The sequence below is a fragment of the Ahaetulla prasina genome, chromosome 13, assembly GCF_028640845.1.
Source record: "Ahaetulla prasina isolate Xishuangbanna chromosome 13, ASM2864084v1, whole genome shotgun sequence".
NCBI classification, from domain to species: Eukaryota; Metazoa; Chordata; class Lepidosauria; order Squamata; family Colubridae; genus Ahaetulla; species Ahaetulla prasina.
Window position 1 is genome coordinate 23,448,907 of NC_080551.1, and position 27,898 is coordinate 23,476,804.

Here is a 27,898-nt window from a genome sequence, read left to right on the forward strand (position 1 = left end):
TTAAAACAACATTTAAAAAGAGCAAATTTTAAAGGCTGATTATTAAAATTTAAGTTAAAAAGTTAAAAATATTAAAAAACCCAATTAAAATACATCACTAATTATGCCAGTCCCGCTTTAATGAATAAATATGTTTTGAGCTCACGACGGAAGGTCCGAAGATCGGGCACTTGACGCAGACCGGGGGGAAGTTCATTCCAGAGCGTCACTGCCCCCACAGAGAAGGCCCTACTCCTGGGGGCCGCCAGCCGACACTCTTTGGCGGACGGCACCCTGAGGAGACCCTCTCTGTGCGAGCGTACGGGTTGGTGGGAGGCAAAAGGTAACAGCAGGCGGTCTCGTAAGTACCCGGGTCCTAAGCCATGGAGCGCTTTAAAGATAGTTACCAAAATCTTGAAGCGCACCCGAAAGACCACAGGAAGCCAGTGCAAGCTACGGAGCAGCGATGTCACGTGGGGGCCACGAGCGGCTCCCGTTACTACTCGCGCAGCCGCATTCTGGACTAACTGCAGCCTCCGGGTGCACCTCAAGGGCAGCCCCATGTAGAGAGCATTGCAATAATCCAGCCTAGACATAACCAGAGCGTGAGTGACCGTGCATAAGGCATCTTGACTTACATAAGGTAGTTCTTGACTTACAACAACAGCTCGTTTAGTTCGAAGTTGCAGCATCCGAGAAAAAAGTGACTTACGACCCTTTCCCCCCCTCCCCCCCCGCACTTAACGACCGGTGCAGCATCTCCACGGCCACGCAATCCAAAATTCAAGACAGTTTGGCAACTGACTCGTATTTACGACGGGTTGCAATGTCCCGCGATCCCCTCTTGCGACCACCTGACCAGCCAAGTTGATGGGGAAACCGGATTTGCTTATCCACCGTGCTGCCAATTTAACCGCTCCGGCGATTCGCTTAACAACGGTGGCAGGAAAGGTCATAAAAGGGAGCAAAACTCACTGAACGGCTGACATTTCGGGCTGAATTGTGGTCGCAAGTTGACTACCTGTGCTGCTTGCTGACGATGCGAATCCAGCGATGCCTTGATGGGCTTTTCCAGCTGGAATCTTTTAGCTCTTTTTTTCCTCGTCCTGCGAAGGTCTTCAGCATCTTTGGCAAGGATCAAATGTCATAAATATATTTTATTAGTCACATTTGTACACCGTCCATCTTATTATGTAAGTAAATGACCCCCCCCCCAAGGGCAGGATGGGCAGTTCACATCTCCAATAGCCCACCCCCCCTCCGGCAATTTTGGGGTTGTTTCCCGTTTGATGCTGGCCTTATCTTGTCCTCAGCCCTGCGTTTTTCGTTTAAAAAAAATAGTTTTTCCATCCCAACAAAGCCATTCCTTTTTATCTCTCCACACGGTTTCCTCGGCTTAGCAATCGTTCGTTTAGTGTTCAAAGTTACGACAGGACTGGGAAAAAGGGACTTAACAACCGTCGGTTCTCGCACTTACAACCGTCATAGCCTCCCCACCGTCATGTGAGGCGAATTCAGGCCCTTGGCAACCCAACCCGCCGGCCTTTCCTACGTACCATGTCGCAACTCGAAGCGGTCGCAAGTCAAGGACCACCCAGAAACCTTGTTCGGAAGAACACTCGGGGCTCCAAATAATCCTTTTTTTGGGGTTTGAATCTACGACGTGAAAATCTCGGCAGCTGGGGCAGCGTGGATGGAGTCCACAAAGGAGGTAACAAGTAACAACAACAGAGTTGGAAGGGACCTTGGAGGCCTTCTAGTCCAACCCCCTGCCCAGGCAGGAAACCCTACACCATCTCAGACAGATGGTTATCCAACATATTCTTAAAAATTTCCAGTGTTGGCGCATTCACAATTTCTGGAGGCAAATTGTTCCACTTATTAATTGTTCTCACTGTCAGGAAATTTCTCCTTAGTTCTAAGTTGCTTCTCTCCTTGATCAGTTTCCACCCACTGCTTCTTGTTCTACCTCAATTTCCTGGCAGAGTAAGGGCCACCCTGAGTCGTCATGTGGATAAATGCCTTTACGTGTGCTAGCAACTCGCTCCGTAACTTCTCCCTTTACTTCCTGTCGCAGAGGAAATGCAACCGTTTTACTTCCACACTTTGTTCTCCTAAGCAAACTGTCTCCCCTCCCTTTTTGGCGACCCGCAAATGATTTGAGACCCAACGGATGAGCCGAAATGAAGGGGAGCTATGCTGTCCTTCGTGCACTATTCGCCCTTGCCCCAAAACGATGCCACTCGCGTGGCACAGATGCAGCACACAACTGAAAGCTGCACGCTCAGCCTGACTCAGATGTGAGCTGCATGTTTCCTTCGCTCGATGGAAAGGGTAAAAAAAATTATTCTGCTCTTGCACCAATTCTGAGCTGGTTGCTCTACTTTCCTGCGCCTCTTTCCCTTGGACACAAATGCGAAAAAAATGCAAAAGGTTTCCACACCCCTTAACACACCTGTTGTGCTTCTTTCTGTGGTTCACAAGGCACATCCAACCCTTAAGGAGTTCCTCCACCTGCCGTCCAAATTATCTCCCTTTCGCCTTCTGGAGCGTAACTCCGACTGGTTGGAAGGAAGTGCCTTGTTTGCACCCAGAGGATGGCGACAGCGTCTGTGCTTCCACACATTTGTGAAAGGCACACTTCTCGGCCAGAAGCGAAAGGAGTTTGACATCGGGCCCCAGAGAGGTGGGGCAAGAGGAAGGGAGAGCTTTGAGGTTTGGGGTGTGCTTTTCACTTTCAGTAGTGAGTGGCCCGGCTCAGCTTCCTTAAACCATCCCAGACAAGCCGAGTTCTAAAGGAGATTTCTCTCCAGAGCGTGTGCATACACGCACCCGCACACCCGCACACAAATAGAGCAGCCGACTCCAGCAGGGTGCCTCTTTTACACAGCTTCGCCCTACAGATCCAACCGGTCAGAGATGACGCACCTGCAGTTTAAAGATGCCTTCTGGGTGAGTGCCAACGAATTGCGTTCTGACTTCCAGAGGTGGTAACTTTGCAAACAGCTGGCCCAGTTCTTTGTATGGGAGATTTTAGGGGATGTTATGGTTATTTGTGGGAGGCAAATTGAAAAAAGCTGGTTGAGGGACTCTAAACAACCACTCAAAACCTCCAATCGCCATGCTTAAAGAATGGAAGAGGGCGTTAAGCCCTGAAAAATCCTTTCCCCCCCCTCTCCCCCCACTCATTGGGTGGCTTCCTTTTTAATGCCAGCTATTGCTTAATTTCTCCAAGGCAAAAGGCTGGTTTAATATCCCTCCCAAAGCGGAGCTGGATTTATTTAAGTTTTGTTTACAGCACAACTGGAATTCTGTCTATCTCCAGTAAAGCACTAGGGCAGCCCCAGAGGTTTAGCTCAACCACGGGGCTGGTGGTTTATGCAAAAATAAAAAGGTATGATGCAAATCGTTGCCCCACACCCTGGCGCTCGGGCCTCACCCCTGGAGGTTGCAAAACCTCTGGGTGGTTGCAAGACTTAAGATGATGTCTCTGGAAAGGGGTTCTTCTCCAGCTGTTGGGCGCTGGGCACCATCTAATTTCTGGAGAAATCCTTCAAAGTGCATTGATGCGTCCTTGTGCCCCGCCGCTGGATTTTTCACAGGGGAGTCGGTCTACGCTTGAACGTTGACCATACCTAGATGGTGCAAGATGCAAAGGAGATGGAGGAGGTGTGGATGAAGCAATGTTGAACCCTTGGCTGTTGGATCTCAGGATCTTTCTGGTCTACATCAACCTGCAGAGACTCACCTTCACATCTTGGAGGTTCCTTGGTTGTTTGTTGAGAGAGAAGACCTTTCTTGACCCGTGTCTCCTTGCTTCTGCCAGTTTAAGACAAGTCTATATCCACCATGTTGAGTTTAGTTTTGGTGGAAGCAAGCTCAGAGGTGGTTGTTAGCAGCGTCGGCCTTACAGGAACTGGTTGTTGGGCGGCCTGTAGCTTTCCCATAAATGGAGCACTCCAAAGGCAGAAGCAGTTATCTGAGTAAGACTTTATGAATTGCTGATGGCCATCTTTTTAGTTCATTTTTTTGCTGACTTGATGGTTTTGTTAAAACTAGCTGGCCGGGCGTCAGCTGGTTCTTGAGCCTTCCACTTAATTCTAGATTTTAAAAAATGGGGCTATGCTTTTTTTTTTCTTCCAGTGAAAGGTCGATGTGAGTTCTACCCGTTTTTGCTCACCTGTCTGTTCCATTTCTGCATCCGTCAGCCGTTTCTAAACGTGCAAAGGGTGTGGTTTTATCCTTATCCCATTGTAGCATGTCCACCTTTCGCTGTGCTTAAGGGTTTCTAAAACGGGCAACGGGAGGAGAATTATTTGCCTTTTTAATGAATTTTGCGGGATAGGATTTCCATTTAAAAAAACGAGAGTTTTGTGATATGCCAAAGTGGGATGCACAGCTCATTGCATTAGGCCATGTTTACTCAAAAGCATGCAGAATTTTGCAAAAGCCTGTATCCATAGACAGAGATACAAGTGAACATACTTGTATCTTTATGTATGTTGGTTTTTAACCCGACTTTATTATTTTTATAAATAACTTAAGGCGGCAAATATACTCAATACTCCTTCCTCCTCTGATACAAACAAATACACACACACCTACATACAGATGAAGATACATACACCAGTTTTACATGCACCAGTTTTACCAAAGTCAGGCCCCGTGGACAATTTGTTAGATAAATTATATTAAATGTTTACATCAATGGCTGCCTTTTCCTTTCACAATCTTCCTTTGCATGGCCTTTAAACATTCCTAAGGACATCAGCATTTTCTCTGGGAAAAAAAAAATTAAGAAAAGATACTGTGATTGGTTTACGGGGCCTGAATTTCGCAGAGCCCCTCTCCATATATACTGCATGCATATTTTTCAATAGATCAGGGTGCATATGGGTGTGTCTATCTCGATCAAACTGATACAGAAATGGGAGGAAAAAAACCCAGGAAAACGAGATGGTGAGAGAAAGTGAGATCAGCCGAGGCATTCATCCCCAGCTGAAACAAACACCTTAGGTCCGGTTTGTGTGTTAAAATATGCATTTTGCTCTACGTTTGAAGCGGAGTATTGCAACATTTGGAGAATTGCAAAAAAACAACAACCCAAAAAACCGGAACGAGCAACAGGGCAGGCAAAGTTTGAGGGATGGAGACACGACAAAATTTTTTTTTTTGCAAAGGACCCAGGAGAAGGCACACTTCCATATTATTTTTTTCCCACACATTCCCCCCCCCCGGGAGTTGAGGCCCTCCTTGACATCAAACCTGTGCCTATTTAAGGATGCAACCTTTCTAGCGTAGAACGGCAGGAAACGGCCCCCCCATCGATGCTTAGCAGTTGCAGTTCAAGGCAGCCCTTGTGGTTTGCGTGGAAGAGGCTGGGGGGGCGGTGTCTGCCTCGGTTTAATAATGAAGGGCTGCGAGAAGGAGAGGGGTGGTGCTGCTCTTGAGGTGGGTGGGAAGGGTTCGTGAAAAGGAGAAGCACTGAATTTGGACCGTTGGATGGGTCCGGAGGACTTAAGCCCAAAGAAGAGCGCGTTCATTGGGGAGGCTGACTTTTGGGTGGTTGGTGGGTTAGTTTTTCTGTCTGTGATCTTTTTCTTTCTCTCTCTCTCTCCTCCTTTTCATCTCTCTGTCCTCTTGTCTCTTCCTACCTATTGGATGGTCTATCTGAGTCTTTCTCTCAACCTTGAGAACTTTTAAGATCTGTGGACTTCAACTCCCAGAATTCCCCAGCCAGCCATTTTTAGAAGTTGAAGTTCAAAAGTTCCTAAGGTTTAGAAACACTGGTCTATTTATTAAGTCCATCTGTCGGTCCATTTTCATCTATCATGTATCTATTAATTACCTATCACCTATCAACCTGCCGGCCTGCCTGCCCACTCATCCATCCATCTGTCCATCCATCCATTCACCCACCCACCACCCATCCACCTATCCATCCATCCATCCATCCACCTATCCATCCATCCATCCATCCATCCACCTATCCATCCATCCATCCATCCATCAATCCATCCATCCATCTTCCCTCTCTTCCCTCTCTTCCTCTATCTCTCTACAGCACTATCTATCTATCTATCTTTGGAAGCCCAAAGCCATAGACAGTGGTGAAATGTAAAATTTGTTATTACCAGTTCTGTGGGTGTGGCTTGGTGGTGTGTGTCATGTGACTGGGTGGGTGTTGCCAACTTTTTTTTTACTTTTAAAAGCATTTTTTCTATAACCACTTCAGCCGAAGAGGTTGTTAAAAAATGCTTTTAAAAGGCACCTCTGACGATCCAGCTGAGTTGCCTGATCATCAGCGGCTTTTCATCATCATCATCATTTTATTTTGCCTTTAAAAGACAAAAAAAGCCTCTAACGATCAGGCAAGTCAGCTGGGATCGCCAAAGCCTTTTAAAAAGCATTTTTTCTACAACCTCTTCAGCCGAAGAGGTTGTAAAAAATGCTTTTAATAGCCTCTGATGATCTCAGCTGAGCCGCATGATCATCAAAGGCTTTTTTTTTTACTTTTAAAAGCATTTTTTCAGCCGAAGAAAAAATGCTTTTAAAAGTTTTTTTAAAAAAACCTCTGATGATCTCGCTGCTCAGCTGGGCATGGGGGGTGGGGTGGGCAGGGATTTTTGCTACCAGTTCTCCAAACCACCCGCCACCATCACTACCGGATTGAGCGATCCGGTCTGAACTGGGAGCATTTCACCCCTGGCCATAGAGAAGATGAATCTGAGTTGAACATCTGACATCTGATACCTACATAGACATAATCATCGGTAAAGGGAGACTCCGGGGGTATAAAAAAAACTCACCTCAGGGGTCAGACGTTGTACCTTCATCCTGTTGGGCGTCTGTATATTGAAATATATGAAAAAGTATGATAAAACATGAAACTGCAGTGCAAATCTCCCTGCGCGGCTCCACCAGATTCAAGATGATTCATTTCTCCCCGTTTGGATGCAAAAGGTCTTACAGTTAAGAGTTTCCAGTGGAGCGGTTTGTAGGTATAGTTGGAGAAGGAGGCTGGTAGAGACGACTCCACATTTAGTCATTGACCTCCTGAAGGTGCTGAGAAAACCTCTCGGCTAGACCTCTCCCCCTAGAGATCAAGTCCAGAGATCCAAAAGGGTCTCGGCCAGAGGTCTTCAAACTTGGCAGCTTTAAAACTTGGGGACTTCAACACCTAGAATTCTGGGAGTTGAAATCCCCAAGTCTTAAAGCTGCCAAGTTTGAAGATCTCTGATCCAGAAGAAGTGGAGAATTCTGGGAGTTGAAGTCCCCAAGTCTTAAAGCTGCCAGGTTGGAAGACCTCTGATCCAGAAGAAGAAGTGGAGAATTCTGGGAGTTGAAGTCCCCAAGTCTTAAAGCTGCCAGGTTGGAAGACCTCTGATCAAGAAGAAGAAGTGGAGAATTCTGGGAGTTGAAGTCTCCAAGTCTTAAAGCTGCCAAGTTGGAAGACCTCTGATCCAGAAGAAGAAGTGGAGAATTCTGGGAGTTGAAGTCCCCAAGTCTTAAAGCTGCCAAGTTGGAAGACCTCTGATCCAGAAGAAGAAGTGGAGAATTCTGGGAGTTGAAGTCTCCAAGTCTTAAAGCTGCCAGGTTGGAAGACCTCTGATCAAGAAGAAGAAGTGGAGAATTCTGGGAGTTGAAGTCTCCAAGTCTTAAAGCTGCCAGGTTGGAAGACCTCTGATCCAGAAGAAGAAGTGGAGAATTCTGGGAGTTGAAGTCTCCAAGTCTTAAAGCTGCCAGGTTGGAAGACCTCTGATCAAGAAGAAGAAGTGGAGAATTCTGGGAGTTGAAGTCTCCAAGTCTTAAAGCTGCCAAGTTGGAAGACCTCTGATCCAGAAGAAGAAGTGGAGAATTCTGGGAGTTGAAGTCCCCAAGTTTTAAAGCTGCCAAGTTTGAAGACCTCTGGTCTAGGCGAAGGACGTGCCTGACTCAGAAGAGGGCAGCTTTGCACGTTCCTGAATTCCCAAAGGTGATGATCATTCTTCCCCCGGAAAAAGGCTGCTAGTTCAACCCTTGACTTGACGCTGGTGACTCAACCAGCCCAAAACAGCCTTGACGACCGTTGGGTGGAGAAGTCACATTTCTCTGACCCACGTCTGAACGGCAAGTTCTCCAGCCTGGCTGGTATCGTACATGGGCAACAATCTCCTGCAACCCTCCGCGTGGTGAAGGCTCCAGCTTTTCTGAAGGCCAACGTACGGATGGCAAAAACACCTGTAGGTTTTTTTTTGGGGGGGGGGTCTTCTTCTTTTCGTGCTTCTTGGCAAAATCAGGCTGATTCTTATTTTCACTGATCCAGTGTTTCTCTTGGAATGGTGGCTAGAAAATATTTGGATGGGGAATCCTAGAAGTTGTAGTCCACCCATCTTAAAGGTGCCAAGGTTGAGACTCTGGAGCCATCGTGAACCGAAGAAGATTGTCTTAATGGAATTCTCTGGATCTGGGCTCCTGAGCTTTAATCGATTTGGAATTGAATTGAATCACTTGCACTGTCGATCTGTTTAGATCCGAAGATGGAAACTTGGTAGTTGGGGAAATTGTGCTTGGATGATCTGGGTTCGGAAGAAAATAAGGGGACACAGCCGGGGTCTTCTGACCCTTGGCATTGATCAGAGGGGTCAGCAGTGACTAAGAGGGTCTTTGAGGGATGATTCTTCCCGTCTCAAACGGAGCTTGGAAATGCAGGGAAGAGAAGGCGGTAGAATGGTGAGAGCTGATGGATCTTCCGTTGGTTTTTTTTTGCTTCTAGTGCAAAGAATTCACCCTTCACTCGGGATACGAAGCACTCCTGCAGCGTTTGCTGGATGGAAGGAAAATGTGCAAAGACGTGGAAGATTTGATCAAGCAAAGGTAAATACGAAGCGTAGGAAGGAGGGAGGGGAACGATGGGAGTTGGAGTTGCACGAAGGCTTTGAAAGTGCTCTTGAGTTTTGCTCATACGGATCTCATTCCCCAGTTGGTTTCTTCTCGCTCAGTGGGATTTAAACTTTCAAGGATCCTCACCCATATGGACACTGGATGCCAGCTGTCATATCCTGGCAGGCATTTCCCCAATCGTCTCGATATTACAATATAGTCCATGATTTACACAACGGGGACCAGAATTTCCGTTTCTAAGCAAGTAGGGTTTTTTTTAAGTGAGTCCTGCCTGGTTTTTTACTTGGTTGGTCATCATTGTTAAGCAAAGCACTGTTAAGAAATTCTGTCCTCCCAATTGTGGTTGTAAGTCGAGGACCGTCTATATAAAAGCAGGACTAGGGGAGACAGGATAGAAGTCTTCCAATATCTGAGGGGTTGCCACAGAGAAGAGGGGGAGGGGGTCAAGCTATTTTCCAATGCACCTGAAGGCCAGACGAGGAATAATGGATGGAAACTGATCAAGGAGAGATTCAACCTAGAATTAAGGAGATTTCCTGACAGTGAGAACAATCAACTGATGGAACAGAAGCTGCCTTCGGAAGTTATGGGAGCTTCATCCCTGGAGACTTTCAAGAAGAGACTGGACTGCCCTCTGTCAGAAATGGTGTAGGGTCTCCTGCTTGGGTGGTGGATTGGACTAGATGACCTCCAAGGTCCCTTCCAGCTCAGTTAATCTGTTATGTCTGCTTAAGGCCCAAATTTGAAGACGTTTATCAGACGTCTTCAGATTTGGAGAAGTCTATTTCTAAATTATCACATATTCAGGGTGTATGGAAAACCCTGACTCACCTCAGAGTCTAAAGCGACCTGGGATTTGCCCCTCATAAGAGCTATTTTAGAAGTTGTGAGTAAAGATTTCTGACGCTCAATGGAAAAGCTGCCTTTAGTGGGCTGAAAATGTTGTGGAAAGGAGGAGGGGGGGGAGGAGGAGGAAGAGGAGGCATCTCAGAGCAATTTGAAGAGCTTTGGATCCAGTGGCTCCTTTAAAGGAAGAAGATCAGGGTGGAGGACACTCTTTGCAAGCAGAAGATTGCTTTCGATCCAGACCAAAGGATCTCCCCTAGAAGATGAAGATAAGGTGAAAAAAAATGTAAGCTGTCTCCTTTCTTCCATCTCACACCCTTCAGATCTCTAGAGATGATGATGGTTAGATTTTTTTTTTAGCCCACTGTTGAGATCACAAACTTTGGAACTTCTTGAGAACTAGTTGGATGGGAAAAAATGTAATTGGATGGGGAATCCAATCTAGTTGGATGGGGGGAAAAAAATCAACCTTCCAGGTCAGGGGTCTCCAACCTTGGTCCCTTTAAGACTTGTGGACTTCAACTCCCAGAGTTCCTCAGCCAACTTTGCTGGCTGAGGGACTCTGGGAGTTGAAGTCCAAAAGTCTTAAAGGGACCAAAGTTGGAGACCCCTGCTACCTGGTGTCACCTGTTTTCCTAGAAGAGAAACATCTGAGGTGGCTTCAGCAGCTACTGAGCTACAACTGTGGAGCTGTATTTCCTGCAAACCTTCCTCTCAAGATAGATGATGGGAAAGGCCGCAAAGACCTTTCCCGTTAGCAACACTGAGTATGAAGCTCACATGAGCACATAATGTGGACCAAGCAGAAGGCATCAGAGAAGGTTCACGTCATCTTCTCTTCCATCCCACCATGGCCTCCAAAGAAGGTGACCCCTCTCGTCAAGAAGGCCACCATCACAGTTCTTCCCTTGCCATCTTCTACGGTTCTGAGACCTTGCCTAGTCAGCTCTGTTCAATTTGTTCATTACACATCATGGGAAGGATGGAGATGGAAGCCCAGCACGGTTTGAGTGGCAAATAAAGATGGGATTTTTATTTAACAGGGCCCAGGCTGAAGAACGTTACGGGAAGGAGCTGATTCAGATCGCCCGGAAAGCGGGAGGCCAAAGCGAAATCAAGTAAGTCCATTTCGATGTCACGTAAAAACCCATTATTTCTTTGCTTATATTAAAAGTCAATGTTACGTTACGAACTGATGGTTAGGACTTGTATCTAAGGGTTGATAGAACATAAGAACCAGGAAGAGCTAGTACTATTGATCTAACTCTTGATAAGATTCTTTGGGTGACTTTCAGTTACCAGTGGTTGAATTTCCATCGTAAGTCATGATGATCGTAATTTGAGGCACTTATGTGACAGGACCTGATTTTATGACGGTTTTGTGGAGGTTCTTAAGTGAATATCACAATTGTTAAGTGAATGAGGCAGTTATTAAGTGAAACAGTGTATTCCTATGGATGTTTTTATGGCCCATGCTGGCTGGGGAATTTTAGGAGTCCACCTATCTCAAAGTTGCCACGGTTGAGAAGTAGTCATTTGTCTATTCCTGCACTGGGTTGAAGGTTGGACCAGAAGACCTCCTAGGTGCATTACATGATTCTGTTGTTGTTGTTGTTGTTGTTAGTCGCAAAGTCGTGTCTGACCCATCGCGACCCCATGGACAACGTTCCTCCAGGCCTTCCTGTCCTCTACCATCCTCAGGAGTCCATTGAAGCTCACACCTACTGCTTCAGTGACTCCATCCAGCCACCTCGTTCTCTGCCGTCCCCTTCTTCTTTTGCCCTCAATCATTCCCAGCATTAGGCTCTTCTCCGGGGAGTCCTTCCTTCTCATTAGGTGGCCAAAGTATTTGAGTTTTATCTTCAGGATCTGGCCTTCTAAAGAGCAGTCAGGGTTGATCTCCTCTAGGACTGACCAGTTGGATTGCCTTGCAGTCCAAGGGACTCGCAGGGGTCCATGATTCTATGACCCATCTATTATGGCCGTCATGGTGCCCATCTCCTCTAGGAGACCCAATCCTGGGTGGTGTATGGAAATTATGATGGCTATAATAGGAGGACCCTAGAACTATATAGGTTTGGAAGGCCCCTTGGAGGTCTTCTGGTCCAACCTTCTGCCCAGCACAGGCTCTGTTTTTCCGGCTCTCCTCAAACTCCACAGGGTGAGGGATAGTTATGACCATTCAGTGTCCAGAATCACTTGTTTGAGATGGACAGCTATAGAAATAGAATGGCTAAATAGGTCTCAGGAGGCGAATTCTTCCAAAGCTTAGCTTCTATAGAAAGGACACACAAGTTTCTTTCAACACATGTATTCAAGATGTTCCTTAAAAGTTGACTTTGTATATAATATACAAATGGATGAAGACTATTGCTTAACACAGTGTAAGCCGCCCTGAGTCTTCAGAGAAGGGCGGGATATAAATTCAAATTAAAAAAAACCACAAACAAACAGGAAGAATCTCACCGTCGGGCAAAAAAATGGGGCTAGCAGATGCCATTAGAGCTTCATTTCTTCAGGGTTTCTAAGGCAGCCAAAGCGATACGAATTCTGACTCATAATAACAGGAAAAATAGATCTGCTGGTCTACTGTATATACTTCCTGTGCCAATGTGCTTTATATAGAATCATAGCTGCAAAGGGGAGGGGGGCTGACCAGTTTCCTATTCTTTGCAAGATTCATCCCTGCAAGAAACTGATTTCGGTTTAGATCCAGTAAATGATGGAATGAGTTCTTAAAACCAACCGTTATACACCCCAGTGGAATGTCATTTGAGAGTTGAAGTCAAACCGGAGGCTAAAACATATGAAGAACGGTTGCAGGAACTGGGTATGTCTAGTTTAATGAAAAGAAGGACTAGGGGAGACATGATAGCAGTCTTCCAATATCTCAGGGGCTGCCACAAAGAAGAGGGAGTCAAGCTATTCTCCAAAGCACCTGAAAGCAGGACAAGAAGCAATGGGTGGAAACTAATCAAGGAGAGAAGCAACTTAGAACTAAGGAGGAATTTCCTGACAGTGAGAACAATTAATCTGTGGAACAATTTGCCTCCAGAAGCTGTGAATGCTCCAACACTGGAAGATTTAAAGAAGAGATTGGACAACCATTTGTTTGAAGTGGTGCAGGGTTTCCTGCCTAAGCAGGGGGTTGGACTAGAAGACCTCTAAGGTCCCTTCCAACTCTGTTATTCTATTCTAAACAGTTTGCTACCATGTACCAAAAGTGTATTCAAGATGTTCCTTAAAAGCAAACTTGAAGAGGACAGGTAGTCCTTCCCTTATGACCACAACTGGGGGTCGTATTTCCAGTCATCTCAATACTACAAGTAGCCCTGGACTAACGGACACATCTGGGGCCAGAATTTCCATTGCTAACCAAGGCAGTTGTTAAGTGAGACACATCTGATTTTATGAGTATTTTTGCCATGGTTCTTAAGCGAGGACCAGTCGTAAGTTACTTTTCTCAGCGCTGTTTCAACCTTGTGCAGTCATTACACAAATGGTTGTAAGTCGAGGTTCAGGATCAAACCGATTTGGACTGCAAAACTCCAGCTAGCCACCAGATGGTGGAAGCAGGAGCGTTTTCTCTATTCTTTTAGCACCTTCTAGTGGTCGTGTGGGGTTTTGCAAGTTAGATATGGTAGAAGCAAAATATCTAAGTGGCTTGGAAAGTATCTAAATGACTTGGCTTCCTAAGACAGTTTTTAATGGAAGGCGAGGAGTTTCTCCTTTCCATCGCACAACCCACATTGTGTGGTCAACAGGATTCGTTTTTCTTAAACAGAGGCTTTCTTCTTCCTCTATAAATTGATACTGAGGATTATTTTGAAGCTTTTTTTTTTTTTTGAAAACCTTTTCCTCTTTCTCTGAAGAGAACCTGGCTGCATTCTTGGTAGTGTCTCACTTAGCCAGCGCAAGCAGCAAAATAGTGTTGCAGTGCCACAATCAGGAATCGTAAAGTTTCTTGAGAGTGCAAAAATAATAATAATTCAGTACTATGTGAAGTAATTGAATTTGGCAGTTGACGCCCCATATCTTAAAAGTTGCCAAGGTTGATAAACACTGGGATAGGATGGCAGCAGGGATCTGTCATTGTGGCCCCAGTTTTTTCTGTTTTGGCTTTACTGTGCTTTTATTTCTTGCATTTTTATTCTTCTATTATCTTATTTTTGAACTGTAAGCTGCCCAGAGCTTCATTTTAAGATGGCTGGCTCTGTAAATGTTTTGAATGAATGAATGAATGAATGAATGAATGAATGAATGAATGAATGAATGAGGAATCTGCTTCTCAAGGCAACAGTTGAGGCTCTAGTGCTCTTGATTTTTTTTTTTAAAGACAAAGACTCAATTCACAAAATAATATCAATTCCTGCTTGGGTTTGGGGCATTAAACGAGAAGTTATTAATGCTTCCTTGGCAACAAGGAACAAATAGTCCCACGTTTACTGTAAATGGCGAGTTTTGCATCTCCAATTGTAGACAAATCGACTTCCTATATTTTACATAAGGTTAGCATACTTGTACGTCATGTTCTCGGCTGCCTTTTGAAAAAATTAGAAAGCTTCACTTCGACTCCTGAAAAAGTGGCTTGCAGAATGCAAAAGAGGCAAGCAGAATAAGAGACGGATGGAATTTCTTTTTGGCCGAGAAGAACGATCGGCTTCTCCGCAGATAAATTCGCCAGAGCAAATATTATGCAAAGTGTAATTTTTTAGCTGTGCGTTTCCTCTTTGAGGGAAAGGATTGTGTAAACCTTGAAGCAATATAAGGCTTGGGCAATATTTTAATGGGATCTGCTGTCCCTTTCATGCAACACAAAGTCCATCACAATCTGTTCCCAACGAGGGTGACACCGAGAGGATGGAACTTCTTGTGATGTCAACTATGCAACCACAATGTTTTTGTGACTCCGGGTTGCATGAAAAGGCACAAGGGACCGAACTGGCATTGCAGGGCCGAGACGCATTTTGCTTGGGGTTTCCCCTGCAAGGGACTACGTGTTTTTTCAAAATTTAGGCTTATGCCACCAGACTTGAAATCCTAGGTTTAGAAAATTTAGAACTCCGCCGCCTTCGACAGGACCTGTGTTTAACTCATAGAATCATCTATTGCAACGTCCTTCCTGTTGAAAACTACTTCAGCTTCAATGGCAACAATACAAGAGCAAACAATAGATTTAAACTTAATGTTAACTGCTTCAAACTTGATTGCAGAAAATATGATTTCTGTAACAGAGTCATTAACACTTGGAACACACTACCTGACTCTGTGGTCTCTTCTCAAAATCCCAAAATCTTTAACCAAAAACTATCTACTATTTATTTATTTTTTATTTTATTAAATTTTTATACCGCCCTTCTCCCGAAGGACTCAGGGCGGTGCACAGCCGAAATAAAATACAGAGTATATACAATTAAAAGAGATTAAAATAAACTATTACTAAATGGCCGGTAATTAAAAAATTAAAAAATTTAAAATATTACTAAAACCCCAATTTAAAATCCACTATTTATGCCAGTCCTGCTTGAATGAATAAATATGTTTTTAGCTCACGACGAAAGGTCCGAAGATCAGGCACTTGACGTAAGCCGGGGGGACTATTGACCTCACCCCATTCCTAAGAGGACTGTAAGGGGCATGCATAAGTGCACAAAAGTGCCTAACGTTCCTGTCCTAATGTTTCTTTTCATTATATCCAATTAATATAGTTATTACATACTTATGCTCATATATATGCTTATATATTATATAGCTATTTTATTTCATGTTAATGCCTATATATACTGATATGACAAAACAAAAAATAAAAAAATAAATTTGATTTGATTTTCAAAGTTCTTTAGTCACAAAGTTGTTCTATAATTGTTGCAGAGAAGGGTGTGTGTGTGTGTGTGTGTGTGTGTGTGAGAACCTATTCTTCAAAGCGCCTGAAGGATGGAGAAGAAATGGATGGAAACTAATCAAAGAGAGAAGCAACTTAGAACTAAGGAGGAATTTCCTGACAGAACAATTAATCAGTGGAACAGCTTGCCACCAGAAGTTGTGAATGCTCCAACACTGGAGGTTTTTAAGAGGAGATTGGACAACCACTTGACTGAAATGCTGTAGGGCAGGGATGGCTAACCTTTTTGTTGTCGTGTGCCAAAAGCGTGGGGAGCGGGGGAGGGGAGGGGAGTCACACGTGCGTGTGCCCACACCCATAATCCAATGTGCCCCTCCCTACACATGCGTGCATGATCCCCCCTGCGCTTCTCCCACTTTTGGCACGCGATGGCACGGTGGGCCAGGTAGGCCTGTTTTTCGCCCTCCCCAGGCTCCAGAGCCTTTCTTGGAACCTGGGGAGGGCCAAAACGGCCTTCCCCACCCTCCCACCCTGGAGGGCCTCTGGAGGCTGGAAACGGCCCGTTTGCCAATTTCTGGTGGGCCTGGAAGGTCTGAAAATGAGCTGGCCAGCACACGCAGGCGTGCTGGAGCTGAGCTAGGGCAACACTCACGTGCCCACCGATATGGCTCCACGCGGCACCTGTGGCACGCATTCCATAGGTTTGCCATCACGGGTGGAGGGTTTCCTGCTTGAGCAGGGGGTTGGACTAGAAGACCTCCAAAGTCCCTTCCAACTCTGTTAGTCTGTTACCCGTGATACAATATCTATAATCACTTGCTGTGAAAGAGAAATAAATTTAAACACCCAGGCCAAAATGCTAGAAAACCCTCAAAGTTTAAGGTATTAAAAGAATTCAGATCTAAGCTGAGGCAGCTTCTAGCAAAAGATTGTAAGGGGACGTGATGGTGTAAGATTCTTACTTGCCGTACAATTTTTTTTTAGTGCTATAGTTGATGGGGAAAAAATAATCACTTCTTCCCCAAAAATCCACAATGGACTTATTTTCTCTTTAATGATAATGCGCTGTATCTAGATCAGGGGTCTCCAACCTTGGTCCCTTTTTAAGACTTGTGGACTTCAACTCCCAGAGTTGAAGTCCACAAGTCTTAAAAAGGGACCAAGGTTGGAGACCCCTGATCTAGAGTTAAAGGAATCTTAGTTGATCACTCACCTGACACCTGCAGGATGAGTCTAGTGGTTACATGCAGAGTTAGTTGGAATGTGAATTTAATAATAATTAAAAAAAAAAAAGTTCAAAAGATACCACAAGGGGGCATTAAAGAAACACAAGAAACTTATTTTATACTCATTTTCATCAGGAGGGGGAAAAAAAAGCTCCGAATGGAAATAATGTCGGTTGATAGGGATGGAAAACGCACCTACGGCCTGAGGTTTAGTCAACTCGCAGCTTCATCGAGCACTGAATGAATACGACTAGGAATAGGAAAGAAATGCAACTGATTAATACCGTTGTGTGTGAAAGACCAGGGTGAAGGTCCAGTGAAACGGATTCATTGCTCAAAGCGTATGCTGCAGGAGTCTTCTGAATTCATGGTCAGAACCTGCTTGGAAGTTAAGATGAGGATCAATGGAATTCAAGGAAGGGGGTTGGACTTAATTTGCTTGTGGCTACGTAGGGATTCTAAACTGATTTCTCTCCTAACTCTGCCCCCACCTATTAGTAGGTTCTTCTCCTACCAATATTTAACCTTTCAGCTGGACTATTAGAAGAAAGATTGAAGGCTTCTCTTGGATTTTTTTTTTATTTGCACACTTGTCCTACGTATTGGAGACGTTTGATGTTGCCCAAAGATAGATAGATAGATAGATAGATAGATATAGAAATGATTGATAGATATAGAGATAACATAACATAATAACAGAGTTGGAAGGGACCTTGGAGGTCTTCTAGTCCAATCCCCTGCCCAGGCAGGAAACCCTACACCATTTCAGACAAATGGCTATCCAACATTTTCTTAAAAATGTTTTCTTTTTTCTTAAAAAAGATGATCGATAGATATATAGAGAGATGATAGATAGATCGATCTAGAGATGATTGATAGATAGAGACGATAGATAGATAGACAAATAGACAGACAGACAGACAGACAAACAGGCAGATAGACAGACAGATAAGATAGGGAGATAGAGATCAACCATATACTTGTGGTGGTGGACATTTGAAATCTGGCTTTGAATATTTTCTGGAATTGCTTTTCTGGCTGGTGGGACTGCGGTCTTCCCCAGACCTGGCTGTGGGAAGAACTGTTGACATATTCCTGTTCTTGGAAATGTAATAGAGAACTTCAAGTTTGATGAAAGTCTTTGGACAGGAAGGAAATTGATGAGTTTTGTTCTTTCTCCTCAGCACTTTAAAGGCTTCATTTGAAATCCTAAAGCTACGTAAGTATATTATATTAACTATATATTAGCAAGTTCTACCTGGAATATTTGGCAGCAAAATTAATAATTGATATAATTAAATTTTTTTAGAGTTTTTCTTTCTTTGCAAAGAATCCTGACAAATTCATACAGCGTTTGGAAAAAGACATTATACTTCCTACTCATGCCGATGGGCTTTAAGATTGAGTAAGGAGTGGCTATTTTCACTACATATTCACTTTGAACTGCAGAACTCAGGCTAGCCACTAGATGGTGGAAGAGAGTGAGTTTTCTGTACTCTTTTAATGTCCTCTAGTGGCTGAATGGGAGAATGCTATCAACAGCAAAGGGGACGCCCAGAAATGAATGAGAGGAAAATGGGACTTTGTTGTGTATATATAGGATATAAAGCCTCAGTGTTGTGGCAACCAAATTTTGGAGTCCTCCCTTAGCTTTCCTGAACCTCTGAAGAAAGTCCAGACCATCAATTCCTGTAAGATGTGCATAGCATGCCTACAAAAAGGGGAGAGGGCTTCCATTATCTGTATGCTCCTGTGTTTTGATGCTGTTGCCCTCCCAGAACTCCCCCTAACCCAGGTAAGCGATGTTCCACAGCAAGAGGCAAGATTTCTGCATTTCATCCACAGAAATTGAAAGCGTGGGCAACTCTCACATCCAGCTGGCTCTCATGTTGAAAGAGGAACTAAAAGCCTTAGAAGAATTCCGAGAAAGGCAGAAGGAACAACGGAAAAAGGTGAGGTAGAAGCCGGAGCTTCCGGAGGCGAAACAAGTCAATACGGTCTATTTTTATTTATTAAACAAATTTACGATGGCCATTTGGTGCAGGTCCAAAGGCTTTCAAAGACTCGTTTATCCTGCCTTATTTTCAGTAAAGAACTTTTTTAAAAAAAATTTGCATTTATATCCTGCCCTTCTCCGAAGACTCAGGGCGGCTTACATAATAGTCTTCATCCATTTGTATATTATATACAAAGTCAGGTTTTATTGCCCCCAACAATCTGGATCCTCATTTTACCTACCTTATAAAGGATGGAAGGCTGAGTCAACCTTGGGCCTGGTGGGACTCGAACCTGCAGTAATTGCAAGCAACTGCTGTTAATAACAGACTGCTTAGTCTGTTGAGCCACCAGATGTTGTGTCTCGTCCAATCTCACCTCAGCCGGGGTCTTCTTATCTGCTTCCGAACACGGAGGAATGTTCTAGTATGCCTCCCGGCCCCAGCCCTGGCTCCATGCCCAGACAGGCTGAAGAGGAGGAAATACCTCCAGCCCCCAGCTCTGGCTCCATGCCCAGACAAACGGAGCAACTAGACCCCTCCCCCTCCTCCACAGCATGTGAGCCTGAGGGAGGTCAGTTGCCAACAGCTGCAGACTGGAGTGACCCTCGCGTCAGAAGACTTGATAGGCGGAGACAACAGAAGGAAGGGAGGGGTAGGCCTGGATAAGTGCTGAGTCATGGAGCCACACCCCATGGCCTATATAAAGGATCTGCTTTCTGGCATTCTCTGAGTCAGGCAAAGTCTAAACGTATCTTGCTGAAGTCACTTTCTGGTCTCCTGCCTGCCCTGAGGACTTTGCTAGGACTTTGGCAGAGCTGCAGAGGCACACCTGATTCGGATTTCCCTGACCCGGCTGTCAGCGGAGGAGTGGGACATGACACCAGAGGCCCTTCAACTTCCCTGGAACCCAAACTTCTTGAGTGGTGCCCAAAAATGGCAGAGCCCCAGCCTGGAAAATCTGCCTTGGGAATAGGACTTTGATGAATTGTTGGGCAACTGGGTTCTTGTGGAAGGCAAAAAATAAATAAAAACGATGATCATTAATGCCATCTTTCTTGCAGTATGAGAGTACGATGGAACGGATACACAAGAACAAACTCTTAATGTTCAAGAAAACCATGGAGGTAAGGAACTCGCTCTGGGAGGGTAAGATGTTTATACGGGCAGTCCTTGACTTATGACCTTAATTGTGCACATTTTTCTGCATGCAGTCCAAGAAGGCCTACGACCAGAAATGTAAAGATGCTGACGAGGCGGAACAGGCTTTTGAGAGGATAAATGCTATTGGAAACCAGAAACAAACAGAGAAGGCAACTCCAATTTTTTTTCTTCCTTCCTTCCTTTTTCTCTCCTTCCTTCCTTCCTTTCCGCTCCTTCTTTCCTTCCTCTCCTTTCTTCCATTTCTTTGTTTTTTTCTTTTCCTTCCCTCCCTCCCTCTCCTGTCTTCCTTCCTTCCCTCCGTTCCGCTCCTTTCCTCCTTCTCCTTCCATTTTTTCTTTCTTTTCCTTCCTTCCCCCCTCCCTCTCCTTCCTCCCTCCCTTCCTGTCTTCCTTCCTTCCCTCCGTTCCGCTCCTTTCCTCCTCTCCTTCCTCCCTCCCTTCCCATACCAATGTTTGTTTTTTCACCTTTCAGAGCCAAACCAAAGCAAAACAGTCCAGAGATTCTGCCAATGAAGCAGGTAATGTTTTAAGAACCTACGAAAACAAGATCTACTCTAAGAGAGACATGCCTTATGAATCTCTTTGATGGGATCTTCCAGGCTTCCATTTTAATCTGTAAAGCTCCAAGAACTACAGTTGAATAAACCAAAGATGGAATTGTGCCCTTCATTAAAAACAAGAGTAAAATAAAAGGCTGACTTATCTCCAGATAAGCTCTTCTTACTTCAGAATGTATTTTTTTTTATCAATGAACTGCAGAATAGGTTTGTTTTATCCATGAACCGCAAAACACCAACACTTCTTGATTGCACCGCTTTGCTTTTTCTCACGCAGAAAGAGTGTATAAACAGAACATCGAGATACTAGATCAGACAAGGACCATGTGGGAACAAGAACACATTAGTACTTGCGAGGTAAGAAGCTGTTGTGTTCCATCAAGAGAGAATTGATAAGGTTTGATCTTGATCATGGTGAGATGCTACTGGAGGCCTCTTTCCTCTCCCTCAAAGGTAGGTAATCAGGCACACTCAACATGGTTTCTCTCAAACATCCAAAGGATGACCAGCTTGTTCAACCAAGTATTTGCTTCTCAGATACAATCATAGTTGGCTTGCATCCCAATCCTTTTCCTTGCTAAGGATCAGCCATCAAAGTAAGCTATGGAATTTTTTATGGAGGTTGGCTTTAGGGCTGTGGTTCCCAAATCCTGCGAGATGGTACAGCAATACGTGACATCTGTTGGACACCGTGCAAATTACAAAGCTTGGAGGCACCACTAAAAGTTAAAAGGATACCAAGTGTGTCAAGAACTGAGAAAGTTTGGAAACTTCTAGCTTTGGGTCTATGGAGATCCTGAGTCATCCAGATCTTGGTTGTCCCAAAGGCGCTTTTTCAAAAGGCAACTGGAGCTTTCTTTTTTCCTCCCCTTGAAGATGTTTCGCTTTTCATCAAAGAAGCTTCTTCTTAAGACATGAAGAAGCTTTTTGGATGAAAAAAGAAACATCTTCAAGGAAAAACAAAGGAAGTCCAGCTGCCTTATGAAAAAGCACCTTTGGGACAATGTGTGATTCTGTTGTGGTCTGCCAGCAGCCTGCGGAGCTGGCAGCGGAGTCGGACAGTGAAGAGGCTGTTGAGGACAATGGGCCGGTCTTGGAATCAGGGGAAGGCCCAGATGCGGGCTCTGCGTCAGAGGCAGAGATGGGGCCAGGCCCATTTGGGAGCAATGCGCGGACTCCGGAGCCTCCAGAGGCAGATAGTGGAGAGGCAGAGGAACAGGAGTCTGTTCCTAGTGCACGCATGCGAAGAGCTGCCAGAAGGCAACAGCAGCTGAAGCAAAAGGGACGACTCGGGAGTAAGGCCAGAATATGATTGGCCCCTCCCATAAGGCTTAAAAGAGCAGCAACGAGCGATTGAGTTCTTTGTAGAAAGGCAACGTTGATTCCATTGCTTCTTGTCAGTGTCTCTTGAACTTTGTGGGTTTTGCCAAGAAAAGCCTTTGGCAGGTTGCCAAAGACAACAAAGGTTGGTGATAAGGCCGAAGGACTGTTTATGAAGAATTTGTTTTGGACTAAGCTGAGAATGAATTAATTCTCAGCTGTTCTAATAAAATAACTTTGTTCAGGACTGAATTGTGTTTGGTAATCACTACTTGGGCCTTGGTCACAACAGATTCGAAGACTTGTGATTGATAGAACATTTATTTATTTCACTCGGCGAATATGTTAGTTCAATCAAATAATAATAATAATAATAATAATAATAATTGTCAACCACCATCACTATAGTTTGTAGCTTTGGCCTGTTGCACAAATCTGGCCAATTTTGGTCTATAAACCATGGTTTTTTTGGTTTAGTTCAGTGTATCGGCCCAGCTTTGTTTTACATTTTGTGACAGGATTCATAATTGATCTTTACTTTTATTGTTATTATTATTAAACTAGGCTTTCCAGCTTCAAGAATGTGACCGGATCACTATCCTACGGAATTCCCTCTGGGTTCATTGCAATCAACTCTCTATGCAGTGCGTGAAAGACGATGAGGTAAGAGAAAGACCAGTGGAGGTAGTCCTTCGGCTTGCGAACAATTCAACTAGAGAATTTGCTTTGAAAGCAATAAGCAAGAGCTGCTTTCGAATAAATTGACTTTCCCCCCCTTTTTTCTTTTCCTAGCTTTATGAAGAGGTTCGGGTAAGCCTGGAAAACTGTAACGTGGAGTCCGATATGAACGCCTTCGTTCAGAATAAGATGACGGGAACAGAAGGACCAGGTCTGTTTGCACAGAAGGATAAATCCAAGAAAAGAGAAGTTTCAGAAGAAAACAGAACGTTTAATTCAACTACATATGCTAGTTTTGTGGCTGCTCAAGAAACAGTCAGGCACGGGAAGGGTTTTGTGGCTCCTGGTGTTTTCTTTTCTGTGGGAAATGGGTCCAAATGGCTCTCTGAGTGTTTAAGGTTGCCGACCCCTGTTTTAGATAGTGATTACCCTGATTAAACGGGGAGATTTTGAAGAAAATAAGGTTGACCATGGGCTTATCACAGGAGTCACTCATTCTTGGCTGGCACAAGATTTCTGGGGGTGAAAAATCACTGATGGTGTTCCCTAGCTGGGTCATGAGGCGCCTGCAAGAAAATCACCAAGCGCAGAAAGCACCCGGTCACATTTTCCTATCCTTCTTCTGTTTCTGAAACAGCTGCCATTGGCTACGAGAATTATTACGAGAGAACCGGACCTGCGAAAAACTCCAACAGCCCAACAACCCAGAGTTGCGGAATGATGAAAAGGTGAATCTTCATTACGATGGCCGTTTTCCATTAACGGGTAGAACTTTGGCACTTCTACCATTTCTTTTCTTTTATGTACACTGAGAGCATATGCACCAAGACAAATTCCTTGTGTGTCCAATCACACTTGGCCAATTCTATCTGAATTTTCCACCAATTGTCAGAGGCTGCCTTGGAGTAGCGGTTTCCCTTCCTTGAACGAGAACCAAGAAAGATTTCCAACGCATGAGCTAAATTAAGGAGAGAAGGGCAAAGTGGGGACATGCATTGTGACTTTCTGAAGTGGTGTTTGGCCAGCTGCTTGTGAAGAATGTCTGCCTGAAAATGTATTATTTATTTATTTATGGCTGCTGGTCTCTAAAATAGCCCTGAGGGGCACATACCAGAAATTAAACTATCCAAACACTGAGAATGTCTGTTACAATAGGAAGGAGTTAAAAAGGTGGTCTCAAAATGCTGCTGCTGTGTGTGTGTGTTGCAATGCACATAAAAAAAAAAAAGGCAGGGATTTGATCACCTGTTTAGGGCTGCCACCTTGCCTGGTTTTGTCTCCCTTGTCCCAAATCTTGTCCTTCAAAGTTTCACTCTTTGTTAAAAAGAGGGAGAGAGAGAGAGAGAGAGAGGGAGAGGAAGGAGCGTCATTGAAAAGCTCATGGTATATTTCCTATTGATCCACAGGTTTTCCGACTTGCTACATGGCAGCACACGGAATGCTCCGGATAACATTATTTCCACAATACCCCCAACTGGTATGTAATGATGGCTTTCTCGTTTTAAGTCAGGTTCTGCTATCAAGGGTTTGAGTGTTGCTGTGGGAACATCCAAAAATTCTTCTTCTTTTTTTTTTGTTTGGCTTTCAAGTTGGACTAATCCCATCTCCCCAAACTCACAAATTTCTGGAAACTACACATTTTAGGAAACACAGTGCAGAAACTTCTTAGGATGGAAACTATCAACCTGATTTTGGGAAAAGAAAGGAAGAATTCAATTCGCCTGAAACAAGGCCTGTAGCCTTTCGAATGGGCTTTTTTAAAATTTTATTTAAATACCTGATTTTTCCCCCCCCTCCCAAAGCAGCAGCTGGTGAAATGTTTAGAAACAGAAATAGTTCATTTGTGTTAGGAATGTAGGGCGTCATCACCTTGACGGTAATTTTGGATTTTAGAAATAGGAATGGTGGTGCCGTGGTAATACATTCTCTGGACTTCTGCAAGCCCAGCCGGAAAAGATATAGAACTTTAGAACTTGGGTAAAATCTTTTGCCTCTGCCAGGAGTTTCAATTCCAATTATTTTCCTCCCCGAAGCTGAGCAAAGGGCGGACGGTGTCTATGCAGCAATTCGTGTGGCCGAGGTCAACGCTGCCATGGACCATGATTACAGGGCTCTCTATGACTACACAGCCCAGGTAAGCATCAAACCCTTGTTTAGGCGGCGTCCTTAAACAAGAGAGCATTTGTTACTCTGGAGTAACTCTCAGGGATCCTCATTCTAAGTTACTCTTCTTCTTTTAATGACCCCATAATCCCTGGAGTCTGGGCAACTGAATGGAGCCGAGTGTTTACTGGCCGGATGCCCTTCCTGTCGCCAGTGTGGAGTTTTGTTCAGCAGATATATTATCACTGTGCCCAGAGAGAGAAATATTTCTAAGTTACTCTGAGGACTCCAATTTAGCTCGATTTTTAAAGGTAGCCCTAAATTTACAACCATTCATTTAATGGCTGTTCTTAGTTGTAACGGTCCTGAAAAAAATGACTTAGGACTGTTTTTCACACTTATGACCGTTGCAGCATCCCCGTCGTCATGTGATCAAAATTCAGACATGTGACAACTGACTCATATTTATGACGGTTGCAGTGTCCCAGGATCCTGCAATCCTCTTGTGACCTTCTGACAAGCAGTCAGTGGGGAAGCCAGATTAACTTAACAACCGTATCGCAAGCTTAACAATGGTGACTAGAAAGGTCATAAAATGGGGCAAAACTAACTGAACTGTCTCGCTTAGCAACGGAAATTTTGGCCTCAACTGTGGTCCTAAGTCAAGGACTATCTGCATGCTTATTCCACCTTAAACCTTTGCATCTTACCTGAAGAGATTGTTCCATTCCTTTCCATTGTTCCTTTTCCAGAACGAGGATGAGTTGGACATCCGAGCAGGCGATGTGGTCAACATCATTGAAGCTGGTGAAGACGGCTGGTGGACTGTAGAACTGGACGGGCAGCAAGGATTTGTGCCCGGCTCCTATCTGGAGAGACTTTGATGGGAGGAACACTTCTGAGCGCTGCATTTTTACCAGCTAGAAATCTCTTTTTTAAAAAATCAGATTTTACTCTTTGCAGATGGCAAAGAGCTACAATTATACTCTTTAACATAAATGCCACCGGTTTTTTGTTTTTTTTTGAAAGACACTTATCAAAGAAAAGACATCCAAACTCACGCTGATTTTCTCACCCTAGAAATGTATGATTCCCAAAGGTTCAGTTTTGCCTTGCTTAAATCCAGGTACCCCTCCGATCCCATCAATGTTTTGGTAGAACACCTCGATCGGTTTTCCACACGGCAAATTCTGCAAAAACCGTCTTTGCCATTCTCCACGCTGACGTTGGCGGAGACAGAAACACAGTGGACTTTATAATAAGCCATTGATTAAAGTGCATTTTTGAAATGGTTAGATCTCAATTCCAGAAACGATGATTTCATTTCTTTCTCGCTCTGGGTGAAACCACAAACATCCTTTCCCTAGCGCTGCAATTTTTGATTCAGGGTGGAGCAGAGGGTGGGTGGATCTGTCCGAAATGCTACCATCTCAGCTTCTCTCAGCTGTTCACTAACAATGCACTTGCAATTGTTCTTGTAGTGCAAACAAGACACCAACATCTAAAGTTTTAGCAGCTGAGAATCTGACCTCAAATGGAGAAAAGGAAGTTCAAAAAAAAAAACCAAAACCAAACCACAGGCTCTCTCCAGAGTGTCCTTTCATTGCATTAAATATTGTCAGCCTTTTATGATGTTTCAGTTTGAACACAGTGGTGGGCAGAAATGACGGCAGGAGTTAATATTCAGTATTATACCTATTATTTACCCGCTGCAACTTATAACTGCAGTGGCCATCTATCACTCCAAAATCATCCAGTTCCTAATTGTCTACATTGGTGTGTGTGTGTGTGTGTCTAAAGTTGGCAACTTTTAAAACTTGTGGACTCCAACTCCTAGAATTCCCCAGCCAGCCAAGATTGGATACCCCTTGCCTAATGACGGCAGTTCCCAAAGTGCTGGTTTTCACGGAAACTGTCATGGGACCTGGGCATGGTGCAAATAGTTGTAAATGACCCCTGCTCCCCCCACCCAATTTGATCATGTGATTGTGGAGGGGGCCCAACTGTCACAACTTTAAATTCTAGTGATAAGTACCCTGTTTCCCTGAAAATAAGACCCAACCGGAAAAGAAGCCCTAGCATGATTTTTCCAGGATGCTCGTAATATAAGCCCTACCCACAAAATAAGCCCCCGTTAAGACTGTCAGCCAGATGGGTGCATTGAGTACTGTATTTCCCCCCAAATAAGAGCTAACCAGAAAATAAGCCCTACTGTGTCTTTTGGAGCAAAAATTAATATAAGACCCGGTCTTATTTTCAGGGAAACACAGTACCTGCTTTCAGGTCAGTTCTAACTTTAAATGGTCATTATGCAGCCCGTCTTAATCAAGGACTATCTGTATGAGTGCCATGCAGGAAATAGCAGAGACCACCAGTCTCGTCTTCTTTCTTGAGCAAATGCTATTTGGCTTCCCTTGCAATTTCCCCTCTAGTAACTGAGCTTAACAATGACATTTCTTGCTTTCTAAATACCACAAAGAGTTGATTAGGCAACCAGCTCACATCGATCCCATCTGTACCACTCGATTCCTTTGCGCCGAGAGAGATGCTAGCAAGAGATCCTTTACCGCCAGAAACCAGTAAGTGGGATGGCTTGTGCGGGGTGGTGGTGGTTGTAACTGACTTGATGGATGGTGGGAGGAGTGGAGGCTGCCTGAAAAGGAGACCTTTACTTTGGGGAATCTGTCTGGAGCAGCTGCATTCAACCAAGGAAGGATTGTGCTGAAGGGGGGGCCGGCGGACCTCTAGGCTGGACCTCGTGGGAAAGCTGCAACCTTAACAACCCCCCCCCCTTTTCCGTTAGTGGCTTTGTCTGGTCATGTGGGCTCAGAGGTGTGGGAATAAAACTGGTGCCTTTCAAGAGAAAAGAGCCGACACTTCACATCTCATTGTCAAATGCGAGAGGGATTTGCAAAATCCTAGCGCTCAGCTAAGTCGGGGAAACCCAAGGAGGATGTTTTTGATGCGTAAAATACCTCCTTCGCTCTCTTTCTTACAAACTGCAGATTTCTCACTGCAGCGTGTTGCTTTTTGCAGCAAATGTCCTTGACTTTGTGATGCAAAACCCAAGGGGAGAACACTACCTACGCAAAACCTTTTAAAATTCTGCAACTCCAGCTCGATCAAGGTCCTAGCCAGCTGCTTATCTTTTGACAAGGACACCAACCAGGGCCGTCTTCTCGCATTTCTATGGAGTTAAAAAAAAAAAAAGTATGCGAGTGAGGAAACAGCCACCGAAGGGACGTTAAACGTGACAACACCTACGCCCAGCGGGGAAAAGTCTTCCTGGGCGTCAGGAGGATTTGGA

The 27,898-nt window shown here is 44.4% G+C and overlaps 1 protein-coding gene and 1 long non-coding RNA gene across 4 annotated transcripts; one reads left to right on the forward strand and one right to left on the reverse strand.

Moving 5' to 3' along the window:
* Positions 1-999: 999 nt before the first annotated feature.
* On the reverse strand, positions 1,000-2,573 carry LOC131184926 (uncharacterized). The gene is made up of 2 exons (XR_009152057.1): positions 2,435-2,573; positions 1,000-1,104 (listed from the first exon to the last, which is right to left on the reverse strand). It is a non-coding gene; the product is annotated as an uncharacterized LOC131184926 (long non-coding RNA).
* PSTPIP1 (proline-serine-threonine phosphatase interacting protein 1) lies at positions 2,462-27,898 on the forward strand. Of its 3 annotated transcripts, none has more exons than XM_058156825.1 (15): positions 2,518-2,931; positions 8,735-8,835; positions 10,752-10,826; positions 17,961-17,995; positions 18,622-18,728; positions 19,835-19,897; positions 19,985-20,083; positions 20,406-20,451; positions 20,768-20,847; positions 22,375-22,473; positions 22,603-22,699; positions 23,126-23,216; positions 23,895-23,965; positions 24,522-24,622; positions 25,344-27,898. In XM_058156825.1, exons 1-15 carry the CDS (start codon positions 2,899-2,901, stop codon positions 25,473-25,475), a joined length of 1,230 nt encoding a protein of 409 aa, XP_058012808.1. In that variant the 5' UTR covers positions 2,518-2,898; the 3' UTR covers positions 25,476-27,898. The 3 variants fall into 3 exon arrangements, with proteins under 3 accessions (XP_058012811.1, XP_058012808.1, XP_058012810.1); XM_058156827.1 differs by lacking the exon at positions 2,518-2,931 and adding an exon at positions 7,398-8,201; XM_058156828.1 differs by lacking the exons at positions 23,126-23,216; positions 23,895-23,965 and having other exon boundaries at positions 2,462-2,931; positions 22,603-22,834.